The 25,494-nt window shown below is 56.6% G+C and overlaps 12 protein-coding genes across 12 annotated transcripts; 8 read left to right on the top strand and 4 right to left on the bottom strand.

Moving 5' to 3' along the window:
• Positions 1 to 261: 261 nt before the first annotated feature.
• LTHEOB_9927 (Mediator of RNA polymerase ii transcription) lies at positions 262 to 749 on the top strand (the record flags this gene model as incomplete). Its single annotated transcript, XM_035519568.1, has 3 exons — positions 262 to 360; positions 419 to 552; positions 608 to 749. The coding sequence occupies 3 exons, from the start codon at positions 262 to 264 to the stop codon at positions 747 to 749; spliced, it is 375 nt and encodes a 124-aa protein (XP_035368510.1).
• A 2,123-nt stretch (positions 750 to 2,872) lies between these two features.
• LTHEOB_9926 (DNA-directed RNA polymerase iii) lies at positions 2,873 to 3,503 on the bottom strand (the record flags this gene model as incomplete). Its single annotated transcript, XM_035519567.1, has 3 exons — positions 2,873 to 2,905; positions 3,052 to 3,374; positions 3,494 to 3,503. The coding sequence occupies 3 exons, from the start codon at positions 3,501 to 3,503 to the stop codon at positions 2,873 to 2,875; spliced, it is 366 nt and encodes a 121-aa protein (XP_035368509.1).
• Positions 3,504 to 4,180: 677 nt separating this feature from the next.
• LTHEOB_9925 (Ankyrin repeat protein) lies at positions 4,181 to 5,018 on the top strand (the record flags this gene model as incomplete). The annotated part of the gene is made up of 2 exons (XM_035519566.1): positions 4,181 to 4,385; positions 4,678 to 5,018. 2 exons carry the CDS (start codon positions 4,181 to 4,183, stop codon positions 5,016 to 5,018), a joined length of 546 nt encoding a protein of 181 aa, XP_035368508.1.
• A 369-nt stretch (positions 5,019 to 5,387) lies between these two features.
• On the bottom strand, positions 5,388 to 6,066 carry LTHEOB_9924 (Splicing factor 3b subunit 10; the record flags this gene model as incomplete). Its single annotated transcript, XM_035519565.1, has 4 exons — positions 5,388 to 5,412; positions 5,482 to 5,696; positions 5,772 to 6,011; positions 6,064 to 6,066. 4 exons carry the CDS (start codon positions 6,064 to 6,066, stop codon positions 5,388 to 5,390), a joined length of 483 nt encoding a protein of 160 aa, XP_035368507.1.
• Positions 6,067 to 6,506: 440 nt separating this feature from the next.
• LTHEOB_9923 (Protein piccolo) lies at positions 6,507 to 7,166 on the top strand (the record flags this gene model as incomplete). The annotated part of the gene is made up of 1 exon (XM_035519564.1): positions 6,507 to 7,166. The coding sequence occupies one exon, from the start codon at positions 6,507 to 6,509 to the stop codon at positions 7,164 to 7,166; it is 660 nt and encodes a 219-aa protein (XP_035368506.1).
• A 1,089-nt stretch (positions 7,167 to 8,255) lies between these two features.
• Positions 8,256 to 9,251, top strand: LTHEOB_9922 (Aldo/keto reductase; the record flags this gene model as incomplete). Its single annotated transcript, XM_035519563.1, has 1 exon — positions 8,256 to 9,251. One exon carries the CDS (start codon positions 8,256 to 8,258, stop codon positions 9,249 to 9,251), a length of 996 nt encoding a protein of 331 aa, XP_035368505.1.
• A 240-nt stretch (positions 9,252 to 9,491) lies between these two features.
• Positions 9,492 to 10,759, top strand: LTHEOB_9921 (uncharacterized protein; the record flags this gene model as incomplete). Its single annotated transcript, XM_035519562.1, has 5 exons — positions 9,492 to 9,528; positions 9,603 to 9,858; positions 10,057 to 10,495; positions 10,554 to 10,676; positions 10,727 to 10,759. The coding sequence occupies 5 exons, from the start codon at positions 9,492 to 9,494 to the stop codon at positions 10,757 to 10,759; spliced, it is 888 nt and encodes a 295-aa protein (XP_035368504.1).
• Positions 10,760 to 11,548: 789 nt separating this feature from the next.
• On the bottom strand, positions 11,549 to 13,025 carry LTHEOB_9920 (Alpha beta hydrolase fold protein; the record flags this gene model as incomplete). Its single annotated transcript, XM_035519561.1, has 3 exons — positions 11,549 to 12,375; positions 12,494 to 12,619; positions 12,944 to 13,025. The coding sequence occupies 3 exons, from the start codon at positions 13,023 to 13,025 to the stop codon at positions 11,549 to 11,551; spliced, it is 1,035 nt and encodes a 344-aa protein (XP_035368503.1).
• Positions 13,026 to 13,945: 920 nt separating this feature from the next.
• Positions 13,946 to 15,605, top strand: LTHEOB_9919 (Cytochrome p450 protein; the record flags this gene model as incomplete). The annotated part of the gene is made up of 5 exons (XM_035519559.1): positions 13,946 to 14,008; positions 14,060 to 14,545; positions 14,595 to 14,710; positions 14,789 to 15,400; positions 15,452 to 15,605. The coding sequence occupies 5 exons, from the start codon at positions 13,946 to 13,948 to the stop codon at positions 15,603 to 15,605; spliced, it is 1,431 nt and encodes a 476-aa protein (XP_035368502.1).
• Positions 15,606 to 16,040: 435 nt separating this feature from the next.
• LTHEOB_9918 (3-beta hydroxysteroid dehydrogenase) lies at positions 16,041 to 17,193 on the top strand (the record flags this gene model as incomplete). The annotated part of the gene is made up of 3 exons (XM_035519558.1): positions 16,041 to 16,054; positions 16,106 to 16,343; positions 16,405 to 17,193. The coding sequence occupies 3 exons, from the start codon at positions 16,041 to 16,043 to the stop codon at positions 17,191 to 17,193; spliced, it is 1,041 nt and encodes a 346-aa protein (XP_035368501.1).
• A 488-nt stretch (positions 17,194 to 17,681) lies between these two features.
• LTHEOB_9917 (uncharacterized protein) lies at positions 17,682 to 19,835 on the top strand (the record flags this gene model as incomplete). The annotated part of the gene is made up of 1 exon (XM_035519557.1): positions 17,682 to 19,835. The coding sequence occupies one exon, from the start codon at positions 17,682 to 17,684 to the stop codon at positions 19,833 to 19,835; it is 2,154 nt and encodes a 717-aa protein (XP_035368500.1).
• Positions 19,836 to 20,393: 558 nt separating this feature from the next.
• LTHEOB_9916 (Anion exchange family protein) lies at positions 20,394 to 22,744 on the bottom strand (the record flags this gene model as incomplete). Its single annotated transcript, XM_035519556.1, has 6 exons — positions 20,394 to 21,382; positions 21,437 to 21,930; positions 21,979 to 22,040; positions 22,087 to 22,112; positions 22,165 to 22,313; positions 22,419 to 22,744. The coding sequence occupies 6 exons, from the start codon at positions 22,742 to 22,744 to the stop codon at positions 20,394 to 20,396; spliced, it is 2,046 nt and encodes a 681-aa protein (XP_035368499.1).
• Between the last annotated feature and the right edge of the window lie 2,750 nt (positions 22,745 to 25,494).

Genomic DNA, 25,494 nt, shown 5'->3' with positions numbered 1-25,494 from the left:
CATCTGGCGTGCTCCCGATCCCGCCAGCCCGAACCGCTGCCAACTTGCGGGGAAAGCGCTGGTCCAGTGCCTGTTTCGGCGTCTTCCCAGCCGTCGTCGGAAATTCGACGACCCTCCCCGCTTCTCCCTGAGGAGCTCCTAGCCACCTGCGAACTAGCCAGCCAGCCGCCACCTCTAGCCCGCCGCCTCTCTCGGAAGCCAGAGGCACGCGTGCCCGCCGCCTCACAACGCACGCCTCCCGCTGCACAACCGCTCTCCCACATGGCCCTGGCCCAGGCACCCGAGGGAGCCGCCCCTGCCCCTGCTGCTGCTGCAGAGCCGCTCTACGGGGGCTACACCCGCTTCGAGTTGGAGCTGGAGGTGAGATTACAAATGCGCGCGACGGGGACGCGCAAAGCTCCAGGCTGACCCACTGCAGTTTGTCCAGTGCCTGGCCAATCCGTGGTACCTGAACCACCTGGCCGTGCAAAAGTACCTGGACAACCCCGATTTCGTCGCGTATCTCGACTACCTGCAGTACTTTGCCCGGCCCCAGTACGCAAAGTACCTCACGTACGTCATCCCTCTGCCGCCCTCTTCCGTGTGGAGCTGACCCGCCGCGCTACAGGCATCCCGGTCCGACGCTGCGCGCGCTGCAACTGCTCCAGCAAGAGCAATTCCGCAAGGAAATCATCATGCCGGACACCGTGGGCCGGATGATTGAAGAGGGCGTCCGAGCCAGCGCCGGCGATCGTCACGGCCGGCCGTGAGATTTGCAATCTCAGATTGAGTCCCGTGAGCACGCCATTATCCCCGCCCAAAGCCCGTGGAATGGTGCTTCTCTTCTCTATCAGCCATTGGCGCCGCATGCGGAAGGTGTCGTGCGAGAGCAGCATTGCATCTCGTGTTGCCGGGGGCATTCTCCATGAGTTCGAGCTTTAATCTGATCTGCGCGACCCCAGCGGCTGCGTCGCGGAGAACGTCCAAAGTGAGGAAGCTTGAACGGAAGCCAAAAACCAAACGCGCATCTTTGCCGACTGCTGATCCCGCGGGACGAGTGCATTCTTCGCGGCTACACAGACGACATGTACCTTTTATCAAATTCCTTTCTAAATCGGCCGTGTGCAATCTTAACGCCCTCTTGGTAACTGTCGTGGCACTTGAATTCACACGTTGCGCGGATCACCCTTCACCGTCTTTTTTCGCGTGCCTGCATTCCTGGTACTGAGCGGTAGTGCGGCGCAGCCAAGTAGGTAGCCCTGCCGCCCATGCATCCTTCTGAGAGCATGAGCCTAAATCGACATCATGATCAAATGATCGCGGTGCCCGCCCATCCCTCGCCAGCCTTACCGCTCAACATAATCGTCGAGAGACATTCAATTCCTCTCCTTCCTTGCTTCAGAATGTTTTGGACGCGCGTCAGGAAAAAAACGGTGGCGGACTTGCATTGGCCGTCCATTGCTCGCGCACGCTTCATCTATTAGCCCCCGCGTAGCTGAGATCAAAGCCAAGACTTACCGCACCAGCTATTAATATCTGTACCGTTCTTTCAACCGGCCAGCCCTCGCACAGTGGCTCGGAAGATTAATCTGAGTAGCCAGTGCGCCACGGCACCTAGGATCTGGACCGGAACCAGCACGAAGAAAGCGCAAGCTTTGGCGCCCATTACCCAAATTGCCGTTTGTCACGCTACCATCCCACATGGGGTTTACCGAAGGATCCAGTAGTACCCAAGCAGAGTACGTACAAGAAACAGCCACTCATGTGACCTGTGGAGAGGGATAGGAGCAGATGGCCACGGCACACGGCTAGTTCGCGAGTCGTGACCTGCAGTGGCGCAGGGCTTCCTTTGTGGCGCTGCTGATTCGCGGCTGGCCGAAGTGCTTTTCACAACCCATGGTTCTCGATACCTTTCGATAGTGTTTTCGCGCGTTCCCCTGAATGTATATGGGAGAGCCCTACCGGTCACAGTGCACGGTCGTGCATCCAGGTCGCTATAGCGACGCCGATAATCTTACGATAGAACCCTCTCCTTTCATCCCGCATTGTCCGAGAAGTGGAGGCGTCATCTTTCGGAGTCAATGTCTCCCGCGAACTGACCTGTCTTAGCTGAAGGACGGTTCTATTGTATCCTGTAGGAGTGAATGGGGGCCATCATTTCTCATCCCGAGCCGTATACCTCACGGCTCAACGGAGCTAACGCTCCTCTCATCCTCCGCAAGGGAGTGTGGAGCAGACTAGCCTTCCAGCCACTAAACTAGCCATAGCTGCCGACCACGCATTCTGGTAACGAGACCCGAGTGTGGTGGCCGCTGACGGCATACGACTCTATTTTTGTTCTTATCACCTCCCTCCCCCCCTTCGACGACGTTGCTGTTAGCAGCTCCACTTGGCGCGATACGAGACAAGCCACATCGTCTCACAATACGTGCTCGCTCGTCAACCAGCTGGGCGTTGAGGCGTGCACCTGTGACGCCAGAGCAGAGCTGAATCATCGGCTCGGCACCGATTGCGTGGTTAAAGAGTCAAGAGAGACACTACCCGGACGATCGCTCTTGAGACGGCGCGATTGCCTTGCTGCGAACCGACCTCGGAATGCTAGCGCGGAGGGATCTTCAAGGCAAGTCGTCCGCATGAAGCGATCATCACACGGCAGTCGAGCTCGCGATGATGCTTTAAATTCGGATTTGCGTTCCCTCTTCGGCCTCGAAACTGCCCATCAATTCTTCCCCCCACAAAAAAAGTGTGCCGTCAAACGCCATGCCCTGTATCAGGACCTGTGAATCGTCGAAAAGTCGTCCAATGCCTGTTTCGCCGTCGCCATGCAGAAATAAACCCGTACCCAAACTCCGTCGACTTTTGTACCGCACACTCCATGTATCCCATCATGCCGTTACTCTCTCCACTGTTTCGCGCACTTGGTGCACTGTGAACAAGTCAGCCTTGCAATCCGTGACCATAAACAAACCGCAGCCCTCAAAATCGAAACCACCATTCATATTAAAACCCCTTCCCCTCAATCATCCCGCAGCGGAACCGTCGGAAGAGGCGGCGAAGAAAAAGGAGACGCACCTTGAAGAACGACGTCATAGGCTCGTCGGCGCTGCGGATCTGGATCTGGTAGAAGTACGCGCGATCTCCGCCGCACTGCATGTTGGGGCACTGGACCTCGGTCTGGTCGACGTTCTCCCACGCGTCCTTACCGCCCAGCACGTCCTCAACCTCCTTGCGCTTCATAGCCTTGCGCTCGTAGTAGCGCCGGTCCAGCACGTACTGGTATGGGCAACTGCGGCACTCGAATCGGTTCTTGCCGCGCAGCGCCGCGTCGGGCGAGTTGTCGGGCACGTTGTCGGGGACACGCGACACGGTCAGCGTGTTGGAGCAGGCGGGGCAGACTGTGCGTGTGCGCGGGTGGTGGTTAGCGTGACACTTTTTTTCTTTTTGGCGCTGTGACTCGAGCGGGAAGCGCGGCTGCTGCCCTCGCATTGAAGGCGCAGTGGAAGAAAAAACGTACAGAGCAACATCGTGAATGCGACAGTCTTTGCTGCCTGGAAAATGGCGTCGAGATCTGAGAGCGCGCGGCGGCGCGAAGAGGTTGGTCGGTGGTACGAAGCAGAAAATGTAGAAGCTTCAGGAAAATAATGTCAAGCCTCCGGCGTCGATCATGGCGGGGGCTGCAGCAAAAGCGGGCGCGGAAAAGATTCCTTGGGGGGTGGGAACTTTGCCTGCAGCAGCGGCTTGAAAGGGTCCAGTCAAGCGCCGTCGCTCGAGCGCCAAGCGGCCAGCCAACCAGACCCTCCGCCTCAGGAAGGGCTCCTGATTCACCTTGGGTTGCTCAGCTCTTGTTACTGCTCTTCACTGACAGTTGCTTCGTATGCATTTTTGAGAGGCTCCAAGAATTTCCCACTTTACGTTTCTGGGAGATCACGATAGTTCATCTCGGAATCTCACTCCTGCCCTTCCTCATCCGTCACCCCTCCTGAGACACCCCGCTACCGTCGCCGCCGCGCTCCGCCGAACGAACAACCGCGCGTCCGTCCTTTCCACGAAACAAGCCACGAACGTCTTTCCCTTCCTTCAGGCGTCCATTCTTCGCTTCCCTGTCCTCCCCCAAAGCTCCCCCTAAGACAACAAATCTCCCCCACCACCGGTCAAATCCGCCGGCGAAGGAAACACAGAACCGAACGGAAAAGCGGCGACCATGTCTGACGACCACGGAGCGTCTCACCGCGAGCTCCTGATGGAGGCTTGCCGGCGCAACAACACGTCGCTGCTAGAGGAGGTGTTGGCGGAGCTGTCGACGGCCGGCGGCGAGAAGGCGACGGAGCACATAGCCAAGACGCTGAATGACGCGCGGGACGGCATCGGAAACGGCGTGCTGCACCTGGCGGCCAGCAACGGAGCCTGTACGTGTGAACAAACCCCCCACCACCAGTTCATTTCCCATTGCACTTCCCTACACAATCCCCGATTCGCATGGATGAGCAGGAACAAGGCAGCCGCTTTGGAGAAATGCTCCGGAGAAAAAACAGGCGAATGAAGCCCCCCCTTTCGTATCCCAGTTCCATGTCTCACATCCGCTTCCATCTTCCTTCCGCACCCTCTCGGTCAAATTCCATATATATATTGTGGCTTGTTCCATGAACACCCGAAAGAGCCCCCTTGCTAATCTTGCATCCCCCCGCGCTCCGAATTTAGACGACGTTCTAGACATCCTGCTCGACCAGGAGGGCCTGGAGATCGACGAGCTGGACCGCATGGAGAAGGACACGCCGCTGCACAAGGCGGTGCGCTTCGTCAACAGCCTGGCCAAGGAAGAGTGGGAGAACGGCGCCCACATCGTCGACATCCTCGTCGACGCCGGCTGCGACCCGCGGATACGCAACAAGGCCAAGCTGCGCCCCTTCGACCTCGTTGACCCCCGCAACACCGAGCTGCGCAAGATGCTGCAGAAGGCCGAGTTCGCCATGATGGCCGGCGGCGACGTCGTCGAGGAGGATGACGACGGCCCCACTGGTAGTGGAAGCGAAAGCGATTAAAAACGGGCAATACACGATATAGCAGTGGGGATGGGTGTGGATCATGACGAACGGGAGGCTTTAGATCCTTTTTTGGATTATCTAAGTGCGGGCGTTGCGGTAGAGTTGATAGATAGCTCTCGGCTTGCACGCGCAGGCGTCGTTAGGACTTTGGGTTCAGGTGTTTATAGGTCACAGAGCAAGGGCACATAGCAAGCGAGGATCAGCAAAAGAAAGCCCATTGAATGTTGCACTCGCCCATTAATGCTGGGGTGATTGTGAATCCGATATCCCTTGAGAAATCCTTATCCGTGATAGAGTCCATGTCTCTCGTGTAACCCATTTAATGTAAAAACCCACAACCGTTAAACGCCGATAGTCTCCGGGGTATCAGGTAGGATGCTCGGTGTAAGATCTAGTTGGCATTAGCGGATGTCCGACTTCTACGGAAGGAGATATTCTTACCGCGCAGCGAACATCTTACTCCTGGCCCTTGCCATCCTGACCCTCCTCCATGTTGACGTCCTCGCGAACAAGCTGCTTGGAGCCCTTGTCCTCAGGAGCCTCCGTGTCGGGGCCCTGCGAGAAGAACTTCATGCTCGTGAACTTGTCCTTCTGGCCGAAGTCCTCGGCCCACTTGGTCGCCATCTTCTTAGCATGCTCAGCCTGCTGCTCCTCGTAGTACTTGTCACTGCGAGTCTGACCACGCTGTAAGTGTAGTTATCCGTCTTCCTAGGAAAATGCGATCGGGAGACATCAAGGTTATTCCTGTACCTGAGGAGCGCGGCCAGCAGCCTGGATCATGGCCTCGATCTGCGCGAGGCGGATCCTCTCGCGCGAGACGCCCATGCCGATGGCGGTGTGCTGCAGCAACTCAGGGTGTCCAACGACCGAGGAGCGGTAGTCGCGCATGTAGTTGGTCTTGAATTCGAAGGGCGACGTGTCGGCGTGACCGGTACCGACGTAGCGAGCCTGGAGCTGCTCGAGCTGCTGCTGGGTGCGGAGCTTGTCGGCCTGCGCGTCGCGCGTCAGCGAGATCTTCTAGCGGCGAAGCTGCGGCGCTTACCATGGTTGTTTTCTTTAAGTAGTGGTGGTAGAGGTTTCGGAAAGTTTGAGTGCGATTGAGAAGCGGGGTTGGTTGTTGCAGCGCAATCGTCGTCGGCGGAAAAGGTGAAGGTGATGGAAGAAGACGACGCGGTGATCGCCGTCGCAGCCCTATGAAGTCGTGGGGCGGGCGCGGTTGATATTCGGCAGAACGCGCGTGCCTGTCGTTCGTTCGCGCGTCTGCGGCCGCGCGCTGCATCGCACGCACTGCACGTTCATCACAGCCTTCTCCACGCTCCCTGCCTGTCAATGCTCCCGGAAAGTCGTCATTGATGTCGCGCTCATACCATCCCTCGTAGGACATTCTCACCACCGCCAAACACGCCAGTCTGTCATTCCAGCATCACATCCACGGGCTAGCCTCCCCGCGCAATCCTTATTCACCCAACCACTTATATCTTCGCCATGCCGGAAATACCAATTACCCCTGGCTCCCCCAACCGCTCCGCAAACGAAGACACTCCCATGGACGATGCGCCATCCATCAATTCCGCCGCGACGCGCCCAGCTGCCGAGGTTCCGTACAACCGCGAATTTGAGGACAGCGTTATGCGCGTCATCTTAGATCCACCGGCCACCAATGATGGTGTTGAATCGCGCGGCCCGCTCCCGGCGTTCCTACTGGGCCGCGACACGGTGCCGCATGAAGAATTGCCCCTGCTGTTGGACGACGCGCGCCGACAGTACAAGTCCATCATCCCGGGGATCAAGCTCACCCATCCCACCGGTGCGTACGAGGGGGGCAATCCGGAGGTAACGGAGGAGGACAAGGCCTGGACCCGGCTGTGGATAGAGCGCAACAATATCAAGACGATGGACGACCTGGAGCGCGCCAAGGTAGTGGCCTATCAAGAAGAGCTGGACGAGATGCGCAGGCGCGCGCAGGCCCGCAAGGAGGCTCTCAACGAGAGGGAAAAGATTGAGAAGGAGCTCAAGGCGCTGAATGACCAGCGCGAGGTCGAGCTCAAGGCTCAGCGCAGCATCATCGAAAAGGCCAAGGCGAAGAAAGAGGAACGCAGGGCGAAGAGGACGAAGCTCGCTGCACCTATCGAAGAGGTGCATTGAGCTTGCCTGTTTATTTCTCGTCTTTTGCTTCTCGCTAATCATTGGCTTTTTATCGTGCCTCAGGCTCTTCGACGAGAAGTTCCGTCGACCGAGCCCAAGGACGATGTCGACATGACCGATGCGGTAACATCAGATATCGCTTCTATATGGAAACGGCCGGCTCGGGATAGTCCTTACTCCACCACTGTCACCGGGACAGATCCACCGACCGCCCCCGCAAGCATGAGAAGATGGATGAACTCATGCTCCAGGCCTCCCCCCGTCGATAATGAGATGCCGGGAACGCAACTCTCGGTCACCACAAGAAATCCACCGACTGCACCTGCTAGCATGAGGGTGGGGAGGTCATCTTCCTACAATGGGCCTTCTTACGGTACCGAGGAGGCTGTCAGTAACGCAACCCGCGGCTATCGGCAAAGTTCTGCTGACCGCTCCTGGCAAGAGAGAAGGGAATCATAATCTCGGAGGACAGAACAGCCAGGAATAGTCGGAAGTTGTGGAACGAAGCGAGGAGAAGGAATCAGGAACTACTTCTCGACGAAGAGGAGTAAAGGGATTTCCAATGAACGAGTTGGACATTCGAACAGGCAATGTGGAGAAACAAGGATGTTGGTCATGAGGAACATATTACTCGTAGATACCCCCAATTTGGAAATGGAATACCGGAGTGGGCTCCATTTTTTCTACAGGCATAACCACTTATGGCTCACAATTGATTAGGCCTGGTCTACGAATCACCCGGTATTGGTGCGCTTACAATTAAAATGCGTGGAAAACGTTGAGGTTTCCCCCTATACGTGAATCGGCTTGTGAGTTCCCCGTCTTCCGTACCCAGATTTTCGGCCTCAACGCCTTGATTTATTACACGCTATCCCATGATCGTCCTTGGCATGACTCTGAAACAATTTGATCGTTAATGCACTACTATCTAGTACCCCGCACATTCCGTGGCTTCCGCAACCGTTAGGCAATGACGTGCCATAGCTCTTTCCCCCTCGGTACAACGCCTTCAATAGTAGACCATAAATAGCAGCCAAGTCTTGACACTTGACTTCCACCTGACATCAACACCAAACCCCACAAGCAAACATGGCTCACCCAACCTACGTCTTCGGCGCCCACCAAATCGGCTCCATGTCCAAAGAGGACATCCAGTCCTTCCTGTCCATTCTAAAAAAGTACGGCGTCCGCAACATCGACACCGCGCGCATTTACACGGACAGCGAGCAGCGCCTCGGCGAAGTCGACGCCGCCATCTCCTTCATCATCGACACCAAAGCGCCGGCCTTCACGCCCCAGTCCCTCACGCGCGCCTCCATCACCGCCGGCCTAACTGAGTCCCTCACGCGCCTCAACACCGACAAGGTCGACATCTACTACCTGCACGGACCCGACGCCGCCACACCCATCGAAGAAACCGTCGACGCCATCCAAGACCTCCACCGGCAGGGCAAATTCGCGCGCTTCGGCCTGTCCAACTTCCTGGCCGCCGACGTGCGCCGCATCCACGCGTACGCAACGCAAAAAGGCGGCGTCGTGCCGAGCGTCTACCAGGGCAACTACAACGCCTTCGCGCGGGCCACCGAGAATGAGCTCTTCCCCGTGCTCCGCGAGCTGGGCATGTCTTTCTACGCGTACTCGCCGCTCGCCGGGGGCTTCTTCGCCAAGGATCCGGACGCGCTGGCGCAGAAGAAGGCGGAGGGAAGGTTCGACGAGGGGGCGAATGTGCACGGCGGCATGTACGGCGCGCTGTACAACAAGCCGGCCATGGTCGAGGCGCTGCGGGAGTGGCGCCGCATCGCGGCCGACGCGGAGGGGGAGACGAGCGTGATGTTGGCGTACCGCTGGGCGGTGTTCCATTCGGCGCTGGATGCGGGAAAGGGGGATGCGATCATCGTGGGGGCGAGCAGGCCGGCGCAGTTGGAGCAGACGCTGAAGGGGTTGGAGGCTGGGCCGTTGAAGAAGGAGACGGTGGAGCGGATTGAGCGGTTGTGGAAGGGTATCGAGAAGGATGCGCCGCTGGATAATTTCAATTCGTTCTTGAAGGGGAAGTTGGAGGCTGGGGCGGCGGCTCGCAGTGGTTGAAGCGGCTTGGATTCGGGTGCAAGAATGCGTTTTTGGGTCGGACGGTTGTGTGCTCGATTCGATGGCGCTGTTGATGTGAGCTTCAGGTGCGTGCCGCCTCACTTGCTCATTGCGGGTGATTGGCAAACCAAATGATGTCGGATTAAGCAGGGTCTCTCAGCATTAGAGTCCAGGGTATTAAATAAGTGCGGGAATAACCTTTTCTTTCAATTCTCATCATACAGTCTCCTTTCACGGCCGATGGCTAGCGTAGATTTGTTTTTTGCTCATGTCATGGGTAGCTGAAGCTATCGTCCGGACAAGAATGTCGAATAAAAAATTCTACATACACGTCCGGACGATAGCTTCAAGTAGCCACGCCAGCACCCCGTAACCCGCCGGTGCGTATCGTGGAGACTACTTCGGGCGGCAAGCTTGTTGTCCACCGGCCCAACAACGGAAACCTGCCGTTCGTCGGCATTCCTATCCCCGACTACTTCTTTCCTTGGCAGAGGATAGACCAGGATGGCAATCTCATCGAGGATGACTCCCCCGGCCGTGGCCGCCTAAGCCACCCGAACGAACAACTCGGCGGAGTTCAGGACGTCCTAGACTCGAGCAGCGGTTTGTGAGTCAGTGGGGGCGAGCTACCATGCGACTCATCCACGTACAGCTACGGGTTCGGGTCGTGGTGTAGGAGCCAGGGCGGGTTTCTCAAGTGTCACTTCCGAACACCCATTTCTTATATCGAAAGTCCTCTGCGAGGATCTCGTATTTCGGAGGGGATGATGGTGATGGCGTCCGGCTGATCAGAGTCGAGGGCCAGAACGTCCTACTGCTCGGAATATTGGTACGGCTCTCTCTGGCGCCAGGTGAGGCGGCGGCGGCGGCGGCCTTCCACGATGTTGGCGGCGTGGACCTCGGAGGCCATGCGGCGCCTGCGAGAAGCTGATGCGGGCGAGGGCGAGGGGGTCTTGGAAGCGAACGAGGAGATCTCCGCAGTAGAGGCTGTTGAGGCGGCGGCCCGCGCTGGGGATGCGGGCATGGTCGGCTTTGCGTGTACGAAGAGGAGTTGGAACCAAATCTCGCGCGTCTTCCACGCTATCATGGATGGCGGATATGCATCATTCATGATGCTCCCCCGCGCCGTCACGGACGTGATTGGCGAGTACGAAGACGGAGACTTGAACAGCTTCATGATCCTCGCCATCATCAAGAACGACGCCGGCGAAGTTGTAGGACGACTTGAGCTTATCAAGAGCTCGGTAAGCTTTCCTGCCTCTTTTCGAGGGCCCCTTCCACTAATTTAACGACTCTTTCCAGGACAACGGCGCGTACCTCGTTAACGAAGACTCCGTCAACAGTCTCATCACTCTCTTCGAGAGCAACAGCGCTCCCAAGGTCGTCTTTGTTGGCTTGATCGATGGACAGGCCAACGTCCTTAGCGTGTGTACACCGTCTGAATACAACTGTTTCACGCGCTAATTTAATCGTAGGTTGTGTACCTCCCCAACGAGGACAAAGTTTAGGGCGTCCGGGACCCTACTCTACGAGCTCTCCATACCGTTTCTTGGCTGCTGTCTTCGCTGGCCGACATTTGTTTGCTCGCTCTGCCGGTCGCTGTTTGGCGTTGCCTGGCGCCAGGATCCCGAAGGTTCTGGAGCCTGGGCGATGCTGTTGAAAAAAGAGGAGGATGGGTTCGTCGACTTGGAGTTTGTCGTGATGATTGTTTACGTCTTTCTTCTCTAGTGTTGTCACTCACCACCACCACCACCGACAACAACACGCTGAGGCCTCCGCCCGTTCGAACCACACATGGACCAAACAAAAAAATGGCAAAAACCTTACTTGCTCGCCTTGTGAGTGGCTCGCTTCAGGAAAAAACCCCCAAGGATTTTTATTACTTATGCTCAATCTTATAACCTTTTCTTTTTTTGACCTAGACCAAGTGAAGTTAGCATGTTCTTTTGATGGCAACTGGAGTAGTTACCACTCTGCCACTGTGGGCGAAAGGAGAGGCTAACTTCTTGATTTATATACCTTAGAGCACCCTCAAGATCTTCCGCCCAGTAATTGCCCGCACGAAAGCCACCGCATGTTTCCGCCTAGACCTGGCATGCCTGAAATGCGCAAATCATGGCCAGCACGATCGACGGACTAAAAAGAAATAGAAGACGAGAACCGACATGCGCTCACGCTGGACGAAGAAAGAAGAAAGCCAAAAAGAAACCAGAAGCACCACCCGACCAAAGCAAATTCCCGCCCGCCCTCCCTCCAAACCACCCACGCGCCAGATGCCCCAGCTCCCTTCAAGCGCATTAAACCCTCGCCCTCAACCACTCCCTCATCTCGGTATACATCTTCAACTCCTCCTTCCCAAACCCCCACATCGTATCCACCCAACAACTGATATGGCCCTCGCCCTCCGTAACCACGCACGCCACCTCCCCTTGTCCCTCTCCTCCTCCTCTACCCCACTCATTCCTCACACTCTCCACACAATTCAGAATCCCATCCAACAACACCTCGTACTCGCCCGCCAGGAACAGCACATCCCGCACGGCCTTGGTATCCAGCCCCTTCCACCAGCCAGCGGGGACGTCGACGGGCTCGTTATACGGATCCGTCGGGCGCCCGCCGAGGAAGAGCGTGGCCCAGCGCGTGACCGAGGCGGCGCTGATCATGTCGCGGGTGGCGTTGCGGGCGTAGGACGCCGTCGTCGTGTCGAACGAGACCCAGGGCGATATCAGGACTGCCGCTCTCAGCCTGTTCTCGCCACCGCCCTCATCACCGCCGCCGCCGCCGTCTTCCTCCCCTTCGGGATCTAAATCTACCCGTGGTACTTCCGGATGCGGATGCAAGATGTGGCTCAGCAGGGCGAGCGTGAGGTTGCCGCCGGCGGAGTCGCCGCCGACGAGGACGTTGCCGGGGGCGAAGCGGAGGGAGCGGAGGACGTGGTTGAGGAGCTGGGCGGCTTGGGCGAGTTGCCGCGGGTAGGCGGCGAAGGGGGCGACGTCGTAGTGGAGGACGAGGGCGGCGAGGCTGTTGCTGCTGCTGCCTCCGGGAGTGTTGTTGTTCAGGTCGTGGATGAGGGAGTGGAGGAGGATGAAGTGCTCGGGGGCGGCGGGGACGGAGTAGCCGCCGCCTGTTTTTTGGTTTCGTCCATGAGCATGTGGAGGTTCTTTATTTTTTTTTTTTTGTCCTGCGGATGGGATGGGAGGGGAGGGGAGGGCAAGGGAGGAGGGGAAAAGGGAGGGACGTACCGTGGAAGAATATCCACACTTTCTCGGCGCCCTTGGAGCCGACCCAGTAGGCGTTTGTGCCGTCCTTGAGGGTTTCGGTGACGGGTTGGACGTTGAAGCGCTTGCAGTAGGCGAGGTAGGAATCATCTGTCCCCGGTGCGAGAGCTCTGCCAGAAGAAAAATAAAAGCGTCTCAGCCATACGTGATCCACGTTGGAGTTATATCTTTTTTTTTCTCGTGAATTATAATAGTTCAGAGGCCATACTGCTCCGTCCTCGAGGTATTATGTGTGACAAGCGTCCGCAGCGCCGTGTATCCCATCAGCCTCGCGAACGAGGAAGGCCGCTTGCGCTTCGATATGAACTTGGCCGTCAATGCCGTCCAAAAGGTCTTTCCCACTGAGCGCCAGGGATTCATGGAGTTAGCGCGATGCAGACTGAAAGCAGCAGTGTAGAACTGGTCAGAACGTACAAACAGCCGCGAGAATGGGCACGAGGCTCAGCTTCTCGAAAAAGCCAAGCCTCAAATCCGCCGTTCTTGGACGAGGGGCCATTAATGCAGTTGAAATAAGAGAGACAAAGTTTGTGAGAGGAAGAAAGAAGGTTGCGTGGTTTTCTTTTTCTCCCCCTACTGCCGTGCGATGAGCTTCTTTTTTATCTTTTCCCGGGACCAGCAGAGTGAGAAATGTCAGCAGCTACCGTCTAACTAGCCGGGGTCTGGCGCATGGGATCTACTGAGAAGTAGTCCCCGCATTTCGGCATACCCCTGCCGCTGCACCTTCTACCGCTTTAGGCAAAGGCTCGCTCGCCTCGCGCATCGCTTGTGTGCGATGATGCTAGCGATGGCGGCAAGCCGCAAAGCCAACCGATGGGTGCCGCGACCCCGGTCTTGCGTCACAAGGGTCCGGTGGCTTGCTCCTATGAGGCATTCCGGAGCGGCTGGCCGAGTTAACAATGGCCATTGTGGAGGTCAGCAAGCTAAGAGGACTGGCTCGTTTTTTAAATGGCGCAAAACGCCGTGGCCGCTCATCGCATCATCGCCCCGTGTGGCTGCTGTGCGAGGTTGTCTCGGGGAGCGGAATCGACGTTGTGTCGTGCGCGTGTGCTCACCGGCCGCGTGCGTTGCTCATAGCCTTGCATCAGTGGGGCGTCTGGGCGAAAATGGTGTTTTCGGCCGATAACTCCGAGGTGAGTGCACGTTTGGGGATCTGCTGCTGGCGTTATGCATCGGTTGACGGTCACTGAGAATGCCGAGACCATGATCGTCGGGTACCAACACCAAGCCTACCCGAGTGCACCAAAACTCCTTGCCGCTGTCTGACTCGTAATAGGCAAGAAAATAGGCAACAAAATGTTTACTTTATGCATTTGAATACACCGACGATAGATCAGAGATCTAAAGATGTAGAGCAATTATATATATGCGTGTGCTTTCTCTTCTCCTATCATTCATCATTCGAACAAGAACGCGAAGATGGCTACTCTTTCTTTGCTTCCCCAAAGTCTGCCAGGATTTCTGGGTGCAGCCGCAATAACCGTAAGTATCCTTCTGTCAGTGATGATATAGCTTTGTGTTGACCAATTAAAGCTCCTCGCTGGGTTTGGTTGCTTAGTCTTCTACAATCTCTTCCTTCACCCGCTACGCTCCTTTCCTGGGCCCTGGTACACCCGTGCAAGCGTTTTGTGGTTCATATACCACTCATTCAAGGGCGATGTTCCCTTTTTGCTCCACAAGCTGCACCTCGAATACGGCCCAGTGGTCCGACTGACGCCGAACGAGATTTCTTACACTGACCCCAAGGCATGGAAGGACATTTACGGTCATCGTAATGGCATTCCGGAGAACGAGAAAGACGCATCACAGAACTTTGACGCAGACAAAGCACATCCCAGCATCATACACGCCGACAAGGAGATGCACTCCAAGATGCGTCGACTCCTCGCCAACGCCTTCTCGGACAAGTCCTTGCGTGAACAAGAACCTGTCATTAAGCAGTACGTTCAAGTGTTGATACGTAGACTGCGCGAGCAAGCAGAAGCTGGAAATACTGTTGATATGGTCAAGTGGTACAACGTAAGCACATGAGCATCAACTAGAAGAGCAATCTTGCTAAGATATGTAGTACACTACGTTCGATGTGATCGGACACCTCGCACTTGCAGAGTCGTTCGATTGTCTTCAGAATTCCGACTACCACCCGTGGGTCTCTGCAATCGGGGCGGCCATCAAATTCGGGGGGTATGCACGCGCAATCAATCGCGTCTGGAGCCAGGGCGGTCCAATGGTGCAGAAACTGCTGGCTACTTTCATCCCCAGGCCGATCCAGGAGAAGCGGGCGCGCGGTCTGCATCTTACACAAGAAAAACTGGACCGCCGACGAGCAAACGATCCTCCGTACACCGACCTTCTCACCAATTTTCTAAAAGCAGAGAGAGAAGGTACTCTGCACCCCCGCGACGTCGACAGCAATGGCCCAGTCATAGTTATAGCCGGTAGCGAAACCACAGCGACGTTGCTCAGCGGAGCGACATACTACCTCCTCACTCACCCGGAGGTGTACAAGAAGCTGGTTCACGAAGTCCGCAGCGCGTTCACCTCTGCCGACGAGATCACGCTGAGCCGTGTCAATGCTCTCCCTTACATGTTGGCCTGTCTTGATGAGACGTTCCGCGTGTACCCTCCGTCGATGAACAGCCACCCACGCCGCACTCCACCCCAAGGTGCTACCATACTCGGCCAGCACATTCCCGGAGGGTCTCTTCTGGGCATGAGCCACTACGCCACGCACAGGTCGCCTTTGAACTTTGCCGAGCCGGACAAGTTCATTCCGGAGCGTTTCATCGATACTGAAGATCCGCGGTGGGCGAATGATAAGAGGGAAGCGTTGCAGCCGTTCAATTACGGGCCGCGGAACTGCATTGGTCGGAAGTAAGTTCATATCCTCCATTTTGATTGAAGTCAAACTGATTTGTTTGCCAGTCTTGCCTACATTGAGATGCGCATTGTTATTGCCCAGGTGTTGTATCATTTCGACCTTGAGCTCATGCCGGAGAGTCAGAATTGGCTTGATCAGAAAGTGTATCTGGTCTGGGAGAAGAATCCTCTGTTCGTCAGGTTGAAGCCGGTGGCATGAAGTCCCATCAATATTTGGCAGTTTGACAACCGTCATTAGTAGTCTATGTTACTCCAATTAGCCCTTATCTATGCTGCCGTCTGTAGTATGACAAGGCTAAAATTGTAACTCATCCGATTTGCCAATAAGCCGTGCAGAGAAAGGTCACACTGATGTCAGCCCTGCATAGCATGGTAACCCCTGTTGTACGCCCCGCGTGCAAAGTAACTCTACCGATGTACTGCAGGTGATGCAGGACGCTACAACCTCATTATCTCTACTCCAAAAGTTAGGATGGAGACGGGTGGAGCTCTCTGCGGTCTCGGGCGAGCTGTGACCGAAGCTGCCCTGACTCGCGCAAATCCATGCCGTCATGTGGGGGAGGGGCACAACCTCTCTCACGACTTCTCTCTACCAATCCACAGCCATTCTCTAGCACATTCGTAGTCTCAAGCCATGCCAAACCCAAGGTCAGTGTTTTCCTAAAGTCAGCACAACACACATCTCACACAATGGCCCAGCTACGTCCTCGTCACCGGCGCCACCGGCTTCATCGGCAGCCATGTCGTCGACACGCTGCTCCGGCGCGGCTACAAGGTCCGCGGCTCCGCCCGTTCCAAAGCCAAAGCTGACGAGATGCTCGCCGCGCGGCCGCAATGGAAAGACCGGCTGGACTTCGTCTTGGTGGCCGATTTCGAAGGCAAGACGGACCTGACCGACGCCGTCAAGGGCGTCGACGGCATAATACACGTCGCCAGCGTAAGCACCTGACCTCAATTGACATTCCCAAAAGAGACAGAAGAACTTACAGCATCACCAGCCCTTCAACTACAACACCACCAACAACGAGCGCGAACTCGTCCTCCCGGCCATCAACGGCGTGCGGGCCATCCTGGCCGCCGCCTCCGCCACCCCCACCGTGCAGCGGCTCGTCCTCACCTCCTCTTTCGCCGCCGTCATCGACATCGCCCGCACCGCCGGCCCCGAGTTCACCTACACGGCGGCCGACTGGAACCCCCTGACGTACGCCGAATCGATCGACCCCTCAACCACCGCCGTCGTCGCGTACCGCGGCTCCAAGAAGTTCGCGGAGCTGGAAGCGTGGGAGTTTGTCAAAGAGAAGAAGCCGCACTTCGACCTCGTCACCCTCTGCCCGCCCATGGTCTTCGGCCCCGTCGCGCATCCCGGCGTCGCCAGTCCAGCCGCGCTGAACGAGAGCAACGCGCAGCTGTGGTCTGTCCTCGACAAGACAGCGCCGCTGCCGGTGGCGCGCGTGCCGCTGTGGATCGACGTGCGCGATCTGGCGCACGTGCACGTCGAGGCGCTGTTGAGGGATGAGGCGGGGGGCAAGCGGTACACGCCGGCTAGCCCGGAGCACTTTTCGTACGGGTTGGCGGCGAGGGTGGTGCGCGAGCGGTTTCCCGAGAGGGCGAGAGATCCGCCGGGGAAAGAGCCGGCGGAGGATGAGACGTTGCCCGGGCCGAGTTATGGGTTGGATGGGGAGACGACGGCGAGGGAGTTGGGGGTGGAGTATAGGAGATTTGAGGAGACGGTGGTGGATTTGGTGGGGCAGATGGTGGCGTTGGAGGAGGCGGGGAAGTCGGCGTGAGGAGGGGGAAGGAGAATATTTGTGCCGGGATGCTATATATGTGGATAGATCAGATAGAGTAGAATATGGTGCGGATTATATCTTACTGCATTAATGCGGCAAAAGCTTAAACCAGCAGGAAGTCATGAGCAATTGAAGCAAATATTCGTTGCAAATATCGGATCGCCCAAACTATAGACATCCTCCTCTATTAAGCTAGCGTACTTTTGTCGGGTTTGAAGATCGTGCATGCGGCCCTGGGCTTCCATTTATGGCTACAGAACCACTTTTGGGTGACCAGACTTCGACCATCTCTCAACAAACCCCAACGTCCCCACAACAATCACTGTAAGCAAGCAGTCACGTCGCGTCATTCACCTGACGCACCCTGTGACAGCAGCCCCGACGTTTCCCGGCCAGCATCCCATTCTCCCGTGTTATCCCATGTCCCGAGACCATTCACTGACCCGACCCTGCCACAAAAGCTCCCCGATCGCGTCCCCCAAACCATGACAACTGCAACTCCCCGACCCAGTCTTCCCTCCTCATCGCAGGCCGGGAAGGACAAGGACTTTTTCCTCATATCCCAGGCTCGCAACGCGCATCCCTGCATCACTCCAAGCCCGAAGCCGACTCCCAGCATAGTCAAGTCATTCAGCCTCTACAACCGCAGACCAAGCGCATTCCAGCACAGGCAAGACAAGAAGCGCCGATTCTACGGTCCGCGCTCCATCTCGGACGGCACCCTAGTGCGCGGCAGCGCGGCGAAGGCTAGGGCCTCTACGTCTTCTTCCTCCGGCTCGACAGTACTATTACTTCCGCGCACCCACGACATACCCTCCTCCAGAGACACAAAATCTCTCGATTCTACCTCGCTCCATGACAACGTCGCCGCCGCCGCTACTGCTGTCACCGTAAACAACCGCAACAGCGCGCCGACCACCCAACCCGCCATCAACCTCTCCACCTCATCCAATTTGACCACCACGACACCCGCCACAATGCCTCCAACACCAACAGTCGCGCCAGGCACTCACTCACCCTCTTCAACCCTCCCCTCCATCCAACGCACACCAAGCCGTTTCTTCGTCCACCACCCCCTCTCAACGACCATCGACTCTACCACCACCATACCGCCAACCAGCAGCTCATCTCCATCATCACCCCCCAAGCCGCCAACGACATCAAACAACTCACTCTCAACGGTCCTTCACCACAGCCTCGGCAACATCAGCAGGCGCAACGCCATCCATGGCCGCGGTGGTGGCGCGGTGGTGCCCGCTTTTGCGACCGTTTCTTCCGCGATGTTGGTGCCGGAGCCGTTGCGCGTCAATAATGTTGGCACCCACCGCCACGTACGCCGGCAGGGCATCGCGACGACGCCACCGGTCTCGCCGCCTCCGAGGCTGCGGCCGCAGCTGCAACGACTGCCAGGCTCCTCGCTGTCTGGACCGCCGCCGAGCAGTGCCGCTACGACGGTAAGCAACGGAAACGGGAGCAGCATGGCGTTCACGGCGTCATCACAGTCGTTGTCGAGCACCGTGGCCAGCAGCAGTGGCGAAGCAGCAACCGAGAGGAACCTGCAGATGGCAGCTACGCCGAGACGGTTGCTCTTCCCGCCATTGGCTCGGCGCGCGCAGCAGCAGCAGAAAGACGTTCGAGGAGGAGGAGGTGGTGGTGGTGGAACGTACCCGTTTTCTTCTTCTTCGTTTCTCGCTAGATCGGCGCTGCGGGATGGAAAGGGTGGTCCAGGTGGTGGGAAGGTCCTGGAGAGCGGTGGGGATGGGGTGGTGAGGAGGAAGCCGGTGAGCACGCCGGTGCTGCACGAGAAGAAGATGGTGGGAGAGAAAAAGAAGTCGAACAGCCGCAAGGGCGAAAAGGGAGTTGGTGAGGGCAGTGCTCGAGGCGAGAGCAGCAACATGGACGACGACGGCGTCGGCATTATCAGTGATGGCTCCTATCCCGAGGAGCTGGAGAGGCTGGAAAGGGAGATCCTGTCGCTGCTTTTTCCGGGCCCCGAACAGCGCTATTCATCTTCTTCCATGTCATCGTCGGCAGAGCGGAAGCTGCATGAACTTAGAGGAGGAGGAGCATCATCGGTCATTTCGGGCGGCTCTTCGGACGAGTACCAGGACTGCTACGATGGCTATATGCCCAGCAGCGACACCACGACTCACCCGGCCAGGCCCAACGCGCAAAACAACCGCAGCGGACCCTTCCCAACCGCATCCCCACCACTCCTCGACCCACGCGACGAAGCGCAAATGTACGCCCTCATGCTCGACGAAGAACAGTCCGAGCCCGACAGCGCCAGACACACCACCACCAGCAGCCTCCCAATCAGCGACAGCTACGCCCGCCTCAATCAGACCGGCTGGCAATCGAAGCTAGCCCGGAAGAAAAGCGGGAAAGATGAAAAGCAAGAGGACGAGAAGACGCTTCGGCAGATCATCCGCCAGCAGCGCCACCAGCAGCAGCCACCATCGCCAGTGTCACCGCCGTCTCCGCAGCTGCTTCCGCTACCGTCGCCGATCCCGTCGCCGACGCTGCCGCCCCGCTATCGTCGCAATGGCGCGCGCCAGTCGTCCGGTCCGCCGCCGGCGATGAGGCTGCCTGATCCACCTGTTCGTTCGCCGCCGAGGCTGCATCGGTCGAGGCTGTAGATGTTCTGGTATTGCTGGGGGGTGGTGGGGGTCGAAATGTGTGTGTGTGTGGTGAAGGTTCGGAAGGGGAGGTGAAATGGGTGGATTGGTTGATATGGTTCGGTTCCGGGTTTCTTGGTGGGGTCATTCATTCAATGGGCAGGGTGTTATTAGAGTGGGTCCAGCGTTGTGAAGCCAAAGGAAACTGGTTTCATCGGTTTTAAGGTCACTTGGTAAAGTGACGGAACTCAAGCGGGTATTCTGGGGGTTTCTTCATCGTCAGAAGGGAATTAGTTGCGAGCTCAATAGCTAATTTCTGGAGGAACAATGAAATCGGAACTTATGGGTACTTTGGATTCCAATATTTTGATATGCTCGTCTCCTTAGCATTGCAGTCAAAGGTCATACTGTCCAACATCCGAGAAGCCGGAAAGACAATGCGCTTCCTCCACATCCGAAATCGGCAGTTCTACGTTATTTTCGTCCTCAACACGATGCAAGACCGAAAAGCTGGTGACCAACTCACACGCAAACTTACCACCACAAAAAAGAGCGTCCAACACGACCTTCCCGCCTCTGTCATCGACTCTTATTCACATCCGCCAACTCAATCCCATCCTTCCCATCCTCATCATGCCTAAAGCTCGCCCTCCTCACACTCCCACCCCCCTGCTGATGGTGATGCTGGTGCTGCGCATCCCCCGCCTTCAAATACCCCGCCGCCTCGCCCCTCTCCGCCTCATCACTCTCCTCAATCTGACTCGCACTCCCCTCGCCCCTATCCTCCACCACCGCCAGGGCCGGCACACCCCCCGCTCTCCCCTCCTCCTCGGCACTACTACTACCGCCGCTACTACTACTCTCCGAATCCTCGCCATGAATCCCGCCCACGCTCTCCATCGTAAACGGGCTCGCCGTCGGCGCATCCAGCACCGCCAGCTCCTGGGGCCCAAAGTAGCGGGGCAGGACCCACGTACGTACCGGAATCAACGCGAGGATAAACACCGGAAACCCGACGGCGGCGATCGTCTGCGTAATCGCAAACGTCGCGCCAAACCCCAGCAACTCGAGCCCGACAAACGCCCACACGGCGGCGGGCCTGACGCGCTTAAGCGGCAGCTCCGCCGCGCTACTCGTGAACGCGCGGTCGCGCGCCAAAAACGCCAACTTCGCCGTGATGCCGTTCCCCTCGAGCGCCTGGACGCCCATGACGAAGAACAGCCCCGCGAGGACGGCCTGCGGGATCAGGTGCAGGACGACGAGCAAGGGCCCGGTCATGGTGCCGAGCGTCAGCAGGCCCTGGGCGAGATTCGAGACGCGCTGCTCGACGACGTGGTCGACGACGCGGCGCGTGTGGCCCTTGTTGTGGGCCTCGTCGTCGTCGGAGACGGTGCGGGTGACGCAGAGTGCGTTGGTGTGGAAGGGGGCTTGTGGGATGAGGCCGTTCGGGAAGGGGATGCCGAGGAGCCCCGAGATGCCGGTGGTCAGGCCGAGGAGAAAAAGGTCCCAGTGGAAGCCGGCGGGTTTGCGGAGGGGGAATTCGGTGCCTTGGGCGATGAGGGAGGAGACTGCGGGAGTTTTGTTAATAAGTAGTATAGAGAAGTGTAGAGGTAGAGGCGTACCGTTGTGGTCGAAGTAGAAGAGGATGGTTAGGAGGATGGCGAAGGGGATGGCTAGGAAAACTTCGCCCACTTTGATGTCCCAGAAGTGGATGAACCATCCTCTGTCGGTGGTGGGGTAGAAGGCTTTGCTTGTGGGGAGCTTGAGGAGTTCTACGCCTTGCATTTTGCCAATATGTACGAAGCCGGTGAAGAAGATGACGGTCAGGGGCGTGGCGTAGTCCTCGATGAACTTGCGTACATATCTGTGGAAGAGGGTGCTGTTGCCGACGACGCCTCCAATGTACGCCACCATGAGGACGAGTAGAGCAATCATGATGGAGAGGTACGCCGATGTGTCACCGGCTTCCCATTGGCGAGTCAGGACTTGGATTCCTTTCTGTAAGTAGATGAAAGCGACGTAGAAGCCGAAGATGTCACAGGAGAAGCGAGTGACATATTTCAACCAGTTGCAGGCGTTCGTGATGGCAAGAAACCAGTGCATAACAAGCGACCATCTGAATAAAATCAGCTACTTGTACATGGAAATGTCCATGATGACTTACAGGCCAATCCAGCACATGAATGAGAAGTAGTTAATGCCATGAGGGGCTATGATATCGTAGACCTGGGGAATGAGTAGAAGTCCCTAGGCGTGGTTTGGAAGAACTTACCGTATAATTGAACACAGTGATGGGACCTGTTGACGTTAGTGAATGGCTCTTTGGTTCAGACTTGTCGCTGAGGCTCACCAGTGACGCCGACGATGACCAAGGGCTGAGCCGAGAAGACGGAGAAAACAACGGAAGCGAGAACGGAAGCTAGCAAGACCTCATTCACGCCAAAGCTGGAATCCGTCTTTGCAAACATGTCCAGCGAAAAGGCCAGAGCGGGAAGAATACTACTCGTGCGTTAGATATGCTCACCGCAAACAGCTTCCTCAGCACAACCGGCACGAATGCATTCATGAAGGGCACCATTGAGATTGATATCTGAATTGCCTTACTTTGCAAAATACATGTAGATGGTAGCAGGGACGACTCTGTAGTCCCAGGCGTCTGTCCAGTCGGAAACATAGTAGGGGGCTCTTCTGCGAATGTCATGGACCATGCCCCTGAACCACCGGATCTGCCACCACTTGTCATGCCTGTGGGTTGAAGTGGTGCGTCCCGAGGCGCGCGTCGTGTGACGGCTCAGGCGGTCATCGCTCTGGCGCATCTTCCAGGAGGTCAAGGGGACGCGCTTCTGCCACGGTTTCCGCGATCTGCGATCAGTCGATGCGAGTGAAGATCGGCGCTGGCCCGGAAGGGTGTAGGCGTCGGATTGGCTCATGGTGGGCTTCGTTAGCGACAGGGGGCGGACGCTGACCACTTCAAAAGGACGGCGACACAGCGGCGCAATCGTCTCGGGCACGTCAAAAGCTTCAGCGACGTCAGGAACGCGGCAGAGCCATGCCGGAGGCCGAGGGTGGGAGATTTTCTGGGCGGCTGGGGATGCGGAGAAGTGAGATTAAGGTGCGCTGGAGATCGCCCGAGCGGCGGGGCGGCTGCGCTCTTCATCGTCCCCACATGCGTCATCGCTCGAGTCATGCTCGATTTGCATCTGCCTTCGCCAACCTCCAGGAAGAGACCGAGCATCGCTGTTCCGCTAGCGCCGGGAAGCGCTGCGACCCACAATCGACCCTGCAGCCGCCTCTTGACTCGTTTGCCGAAACTTTCGTCGCGAGCGAATGGCGGTGAAGTAGACTACTGTCGTGCCGTTCCCCGCTCCTTCCCCATCGGGAAAGGACTCTTGCTTCGGAGCCATCTCCATTGCCAGATGTGCCAGAATTGGAATGCCTATGCTTTCTTGTGCCAATCCGGGTATCACTAGGAGCCAAAATCAGAGATAAAGTTTGTAAGAATAGAGATGAACATGGTAAAATTAGACTTAACTTTAAGCAACAATTATATGCTTGTTCCAATACCTTGGCAATGCCAGAAAAGCTACAGTGCATTAAAAGTCGACCTTAGCGAGACTCTTTTGTCAGGCTTTTACTATCTACGGCCATTTATATAGCCGCACATAAATTCACTACTACATTGGATGATATTGTAGAGTCATGAGATTTCTGCTCAAAGGCTCGCTCAGAGTCCTTTAGCTACCACTAGATAGCGTCTCTCAACAAATGCTACGTAGGACAGTAACAAGAGGTATCATTACCAAGAATAGGCATACAAATATTTACATCAGCTTTAACATACTTTCCCCGAAATACTCGGCTAGAACTTAGCGGCAGCTGCCCATCCTTTCCTACACCAAAAGCCAAGCAACAAACACAACAGTGCGTCCATACGAGAAGTATCCTGACCTACCACATGCCGAATAGGTTAGTAGCCACCACAGCCATCCAGAGACCTTGTATTTACGTGGTCGGTCACGTATCACCAGAGAATGGTGTGTGCTTGGTCGTGCAGCATTTTCAGTAGCAATCCAAATGCTTGAATAGATTGGAGAAGAAGATTCGGTCCGAAACACCAGTATCTTCTATATACGAGAAGGCTAAAACGAAGAAGTACATCCGACGGTTAAGAATTGCGCCATCAGCTACGACGAGGTCTCATCGCTCTACCACATTCCCGAACAAGGCACTGCGCTCAGGAAGTTCTACAAGTCTCTCCTGGGCCGCATCGACAAGATACCTCGAGAGATGTAGGCTCGGCTGATACAGCCGCTGGCCAACAGCAATTTCACCGAGAATTCCGACCTGCCGATGATCGACAGCTTCCACGCCGACTTCATCATGGGTTTCGTGTAGATCTCCTCCAACTAGCGGAAGAGCCAATTAGAGAAGAACTACACGCACCCAGATTATGCGGATGGAAGCGCTCATGAGTCCCTAGTACAGGAAGGATAGCTGGGCTGATGCTCTTTGTGAGGCAACATTCGACACTCGATCAACTCGCCAGTCCCTTGGGATAGAGAGTAGCAGCAATCCTCTGTGGTCGATGAGGGATATACCGATGCCGTTGGCGGAGGAAGACGCGCGGCCGGTACTAGTGGTCTGACAGCTGCTTGGCCTGCTCCCTCACACCGGAAGAAGCCGGTTCTCCGGTGGGCGTTTGAGGCGGTGCTTGATGTTGCGAATCTGATATGCTTGGGCTGGATCATTTGGAGGAAGCCATGTGTCGGTGGAGATGCGGAAAGAGCCGCAAAACTGCCTGTTCCTGAACTAAAAACGATAGCTCTTCCAACTAACCCAGACACTGCTACGTAATGGCGCTTCTGGGGACCGTGCACCTATCGCGACTTCACCTAATTTTGAAGGAAGATGAGGTTGAGAAGATGCTGGAAGATACGTCCAGGGATTTTCCGGTTGATTGAGCGTGACCGAAGGGACGTTAGGCTATCGCTAGAGAAGTGGGCATGTGGACGTTGATCCGGACGTCATTGTTCTTCGAATCGGGCCTAGTTGAAAAGGTAAAGGATTTTCGGAAGGCTGGTGATTGTTTTGATTTTCCCGCCCGCACACTGAGGGGTACTGCAGCCGAATTCTAGCGTGAACTCGTTTCTGCTCATGTCATTGGTAGTTGAAGCCATTGTTCGGACGTTGATGCGGAGTTAACAACATATACATTCACATCCAGGCGACAGCTTCTACTGGCCACGTATGTTGAAAAATCGCAGAGGCATAGCTACCGGTTGTTCCGGACCCTGCTATTCCTGACGCTAGCCTTCGGCTGCAATACCCGTCTAGATGTCGAAAAAGTTGGAGGTCTGTTGTTTACTCAGGGTAGACCCATGCGGTATGACATCAGTCGAGGCGATGACAACATCAGTGGGGTCCATCGCCGATTATTCCCGTTCCTGAAGCGTCCACGGAAGCGTAGCGAACGGTGGAAATTTGAAGCAAATCACCTTCAACTCAGGATTCAAGGCGTTGGAGTGCTAAGTGAAATGAAAGGTCAAAGACCACGACGGCGCAATGTGTCCAGCAGTGGGGGCCAAGCCAATGCCCCAGACGCCGCCTCGGAGCGACCGGGACTGCACAGACAGGGTCCAGATCCTTAAATGACGAAAATTTGAGCGGATCGATAAGCAGC

This window comes from Lasiodiplodia theobromae, assembly GCF_012971845.1.
Source record: "Lasiodiplodia theobromae strain AM2As chromosome Unknown scaffold_34, whole genome shotgun sequence".
Classification (NCBI taxonomy): Eukaryota; Fungi; Ascomycota; class Dothideomycetes; order Botryosphaeriales; family Botryosphaeriaceae; genus Lasiodiplodia; species Lasiodiplodia theobromae.
Note: the sequence above shows the minus strand (reverse complement) of the source record. Positions and strands in the feature narration are given on the sequence as shown.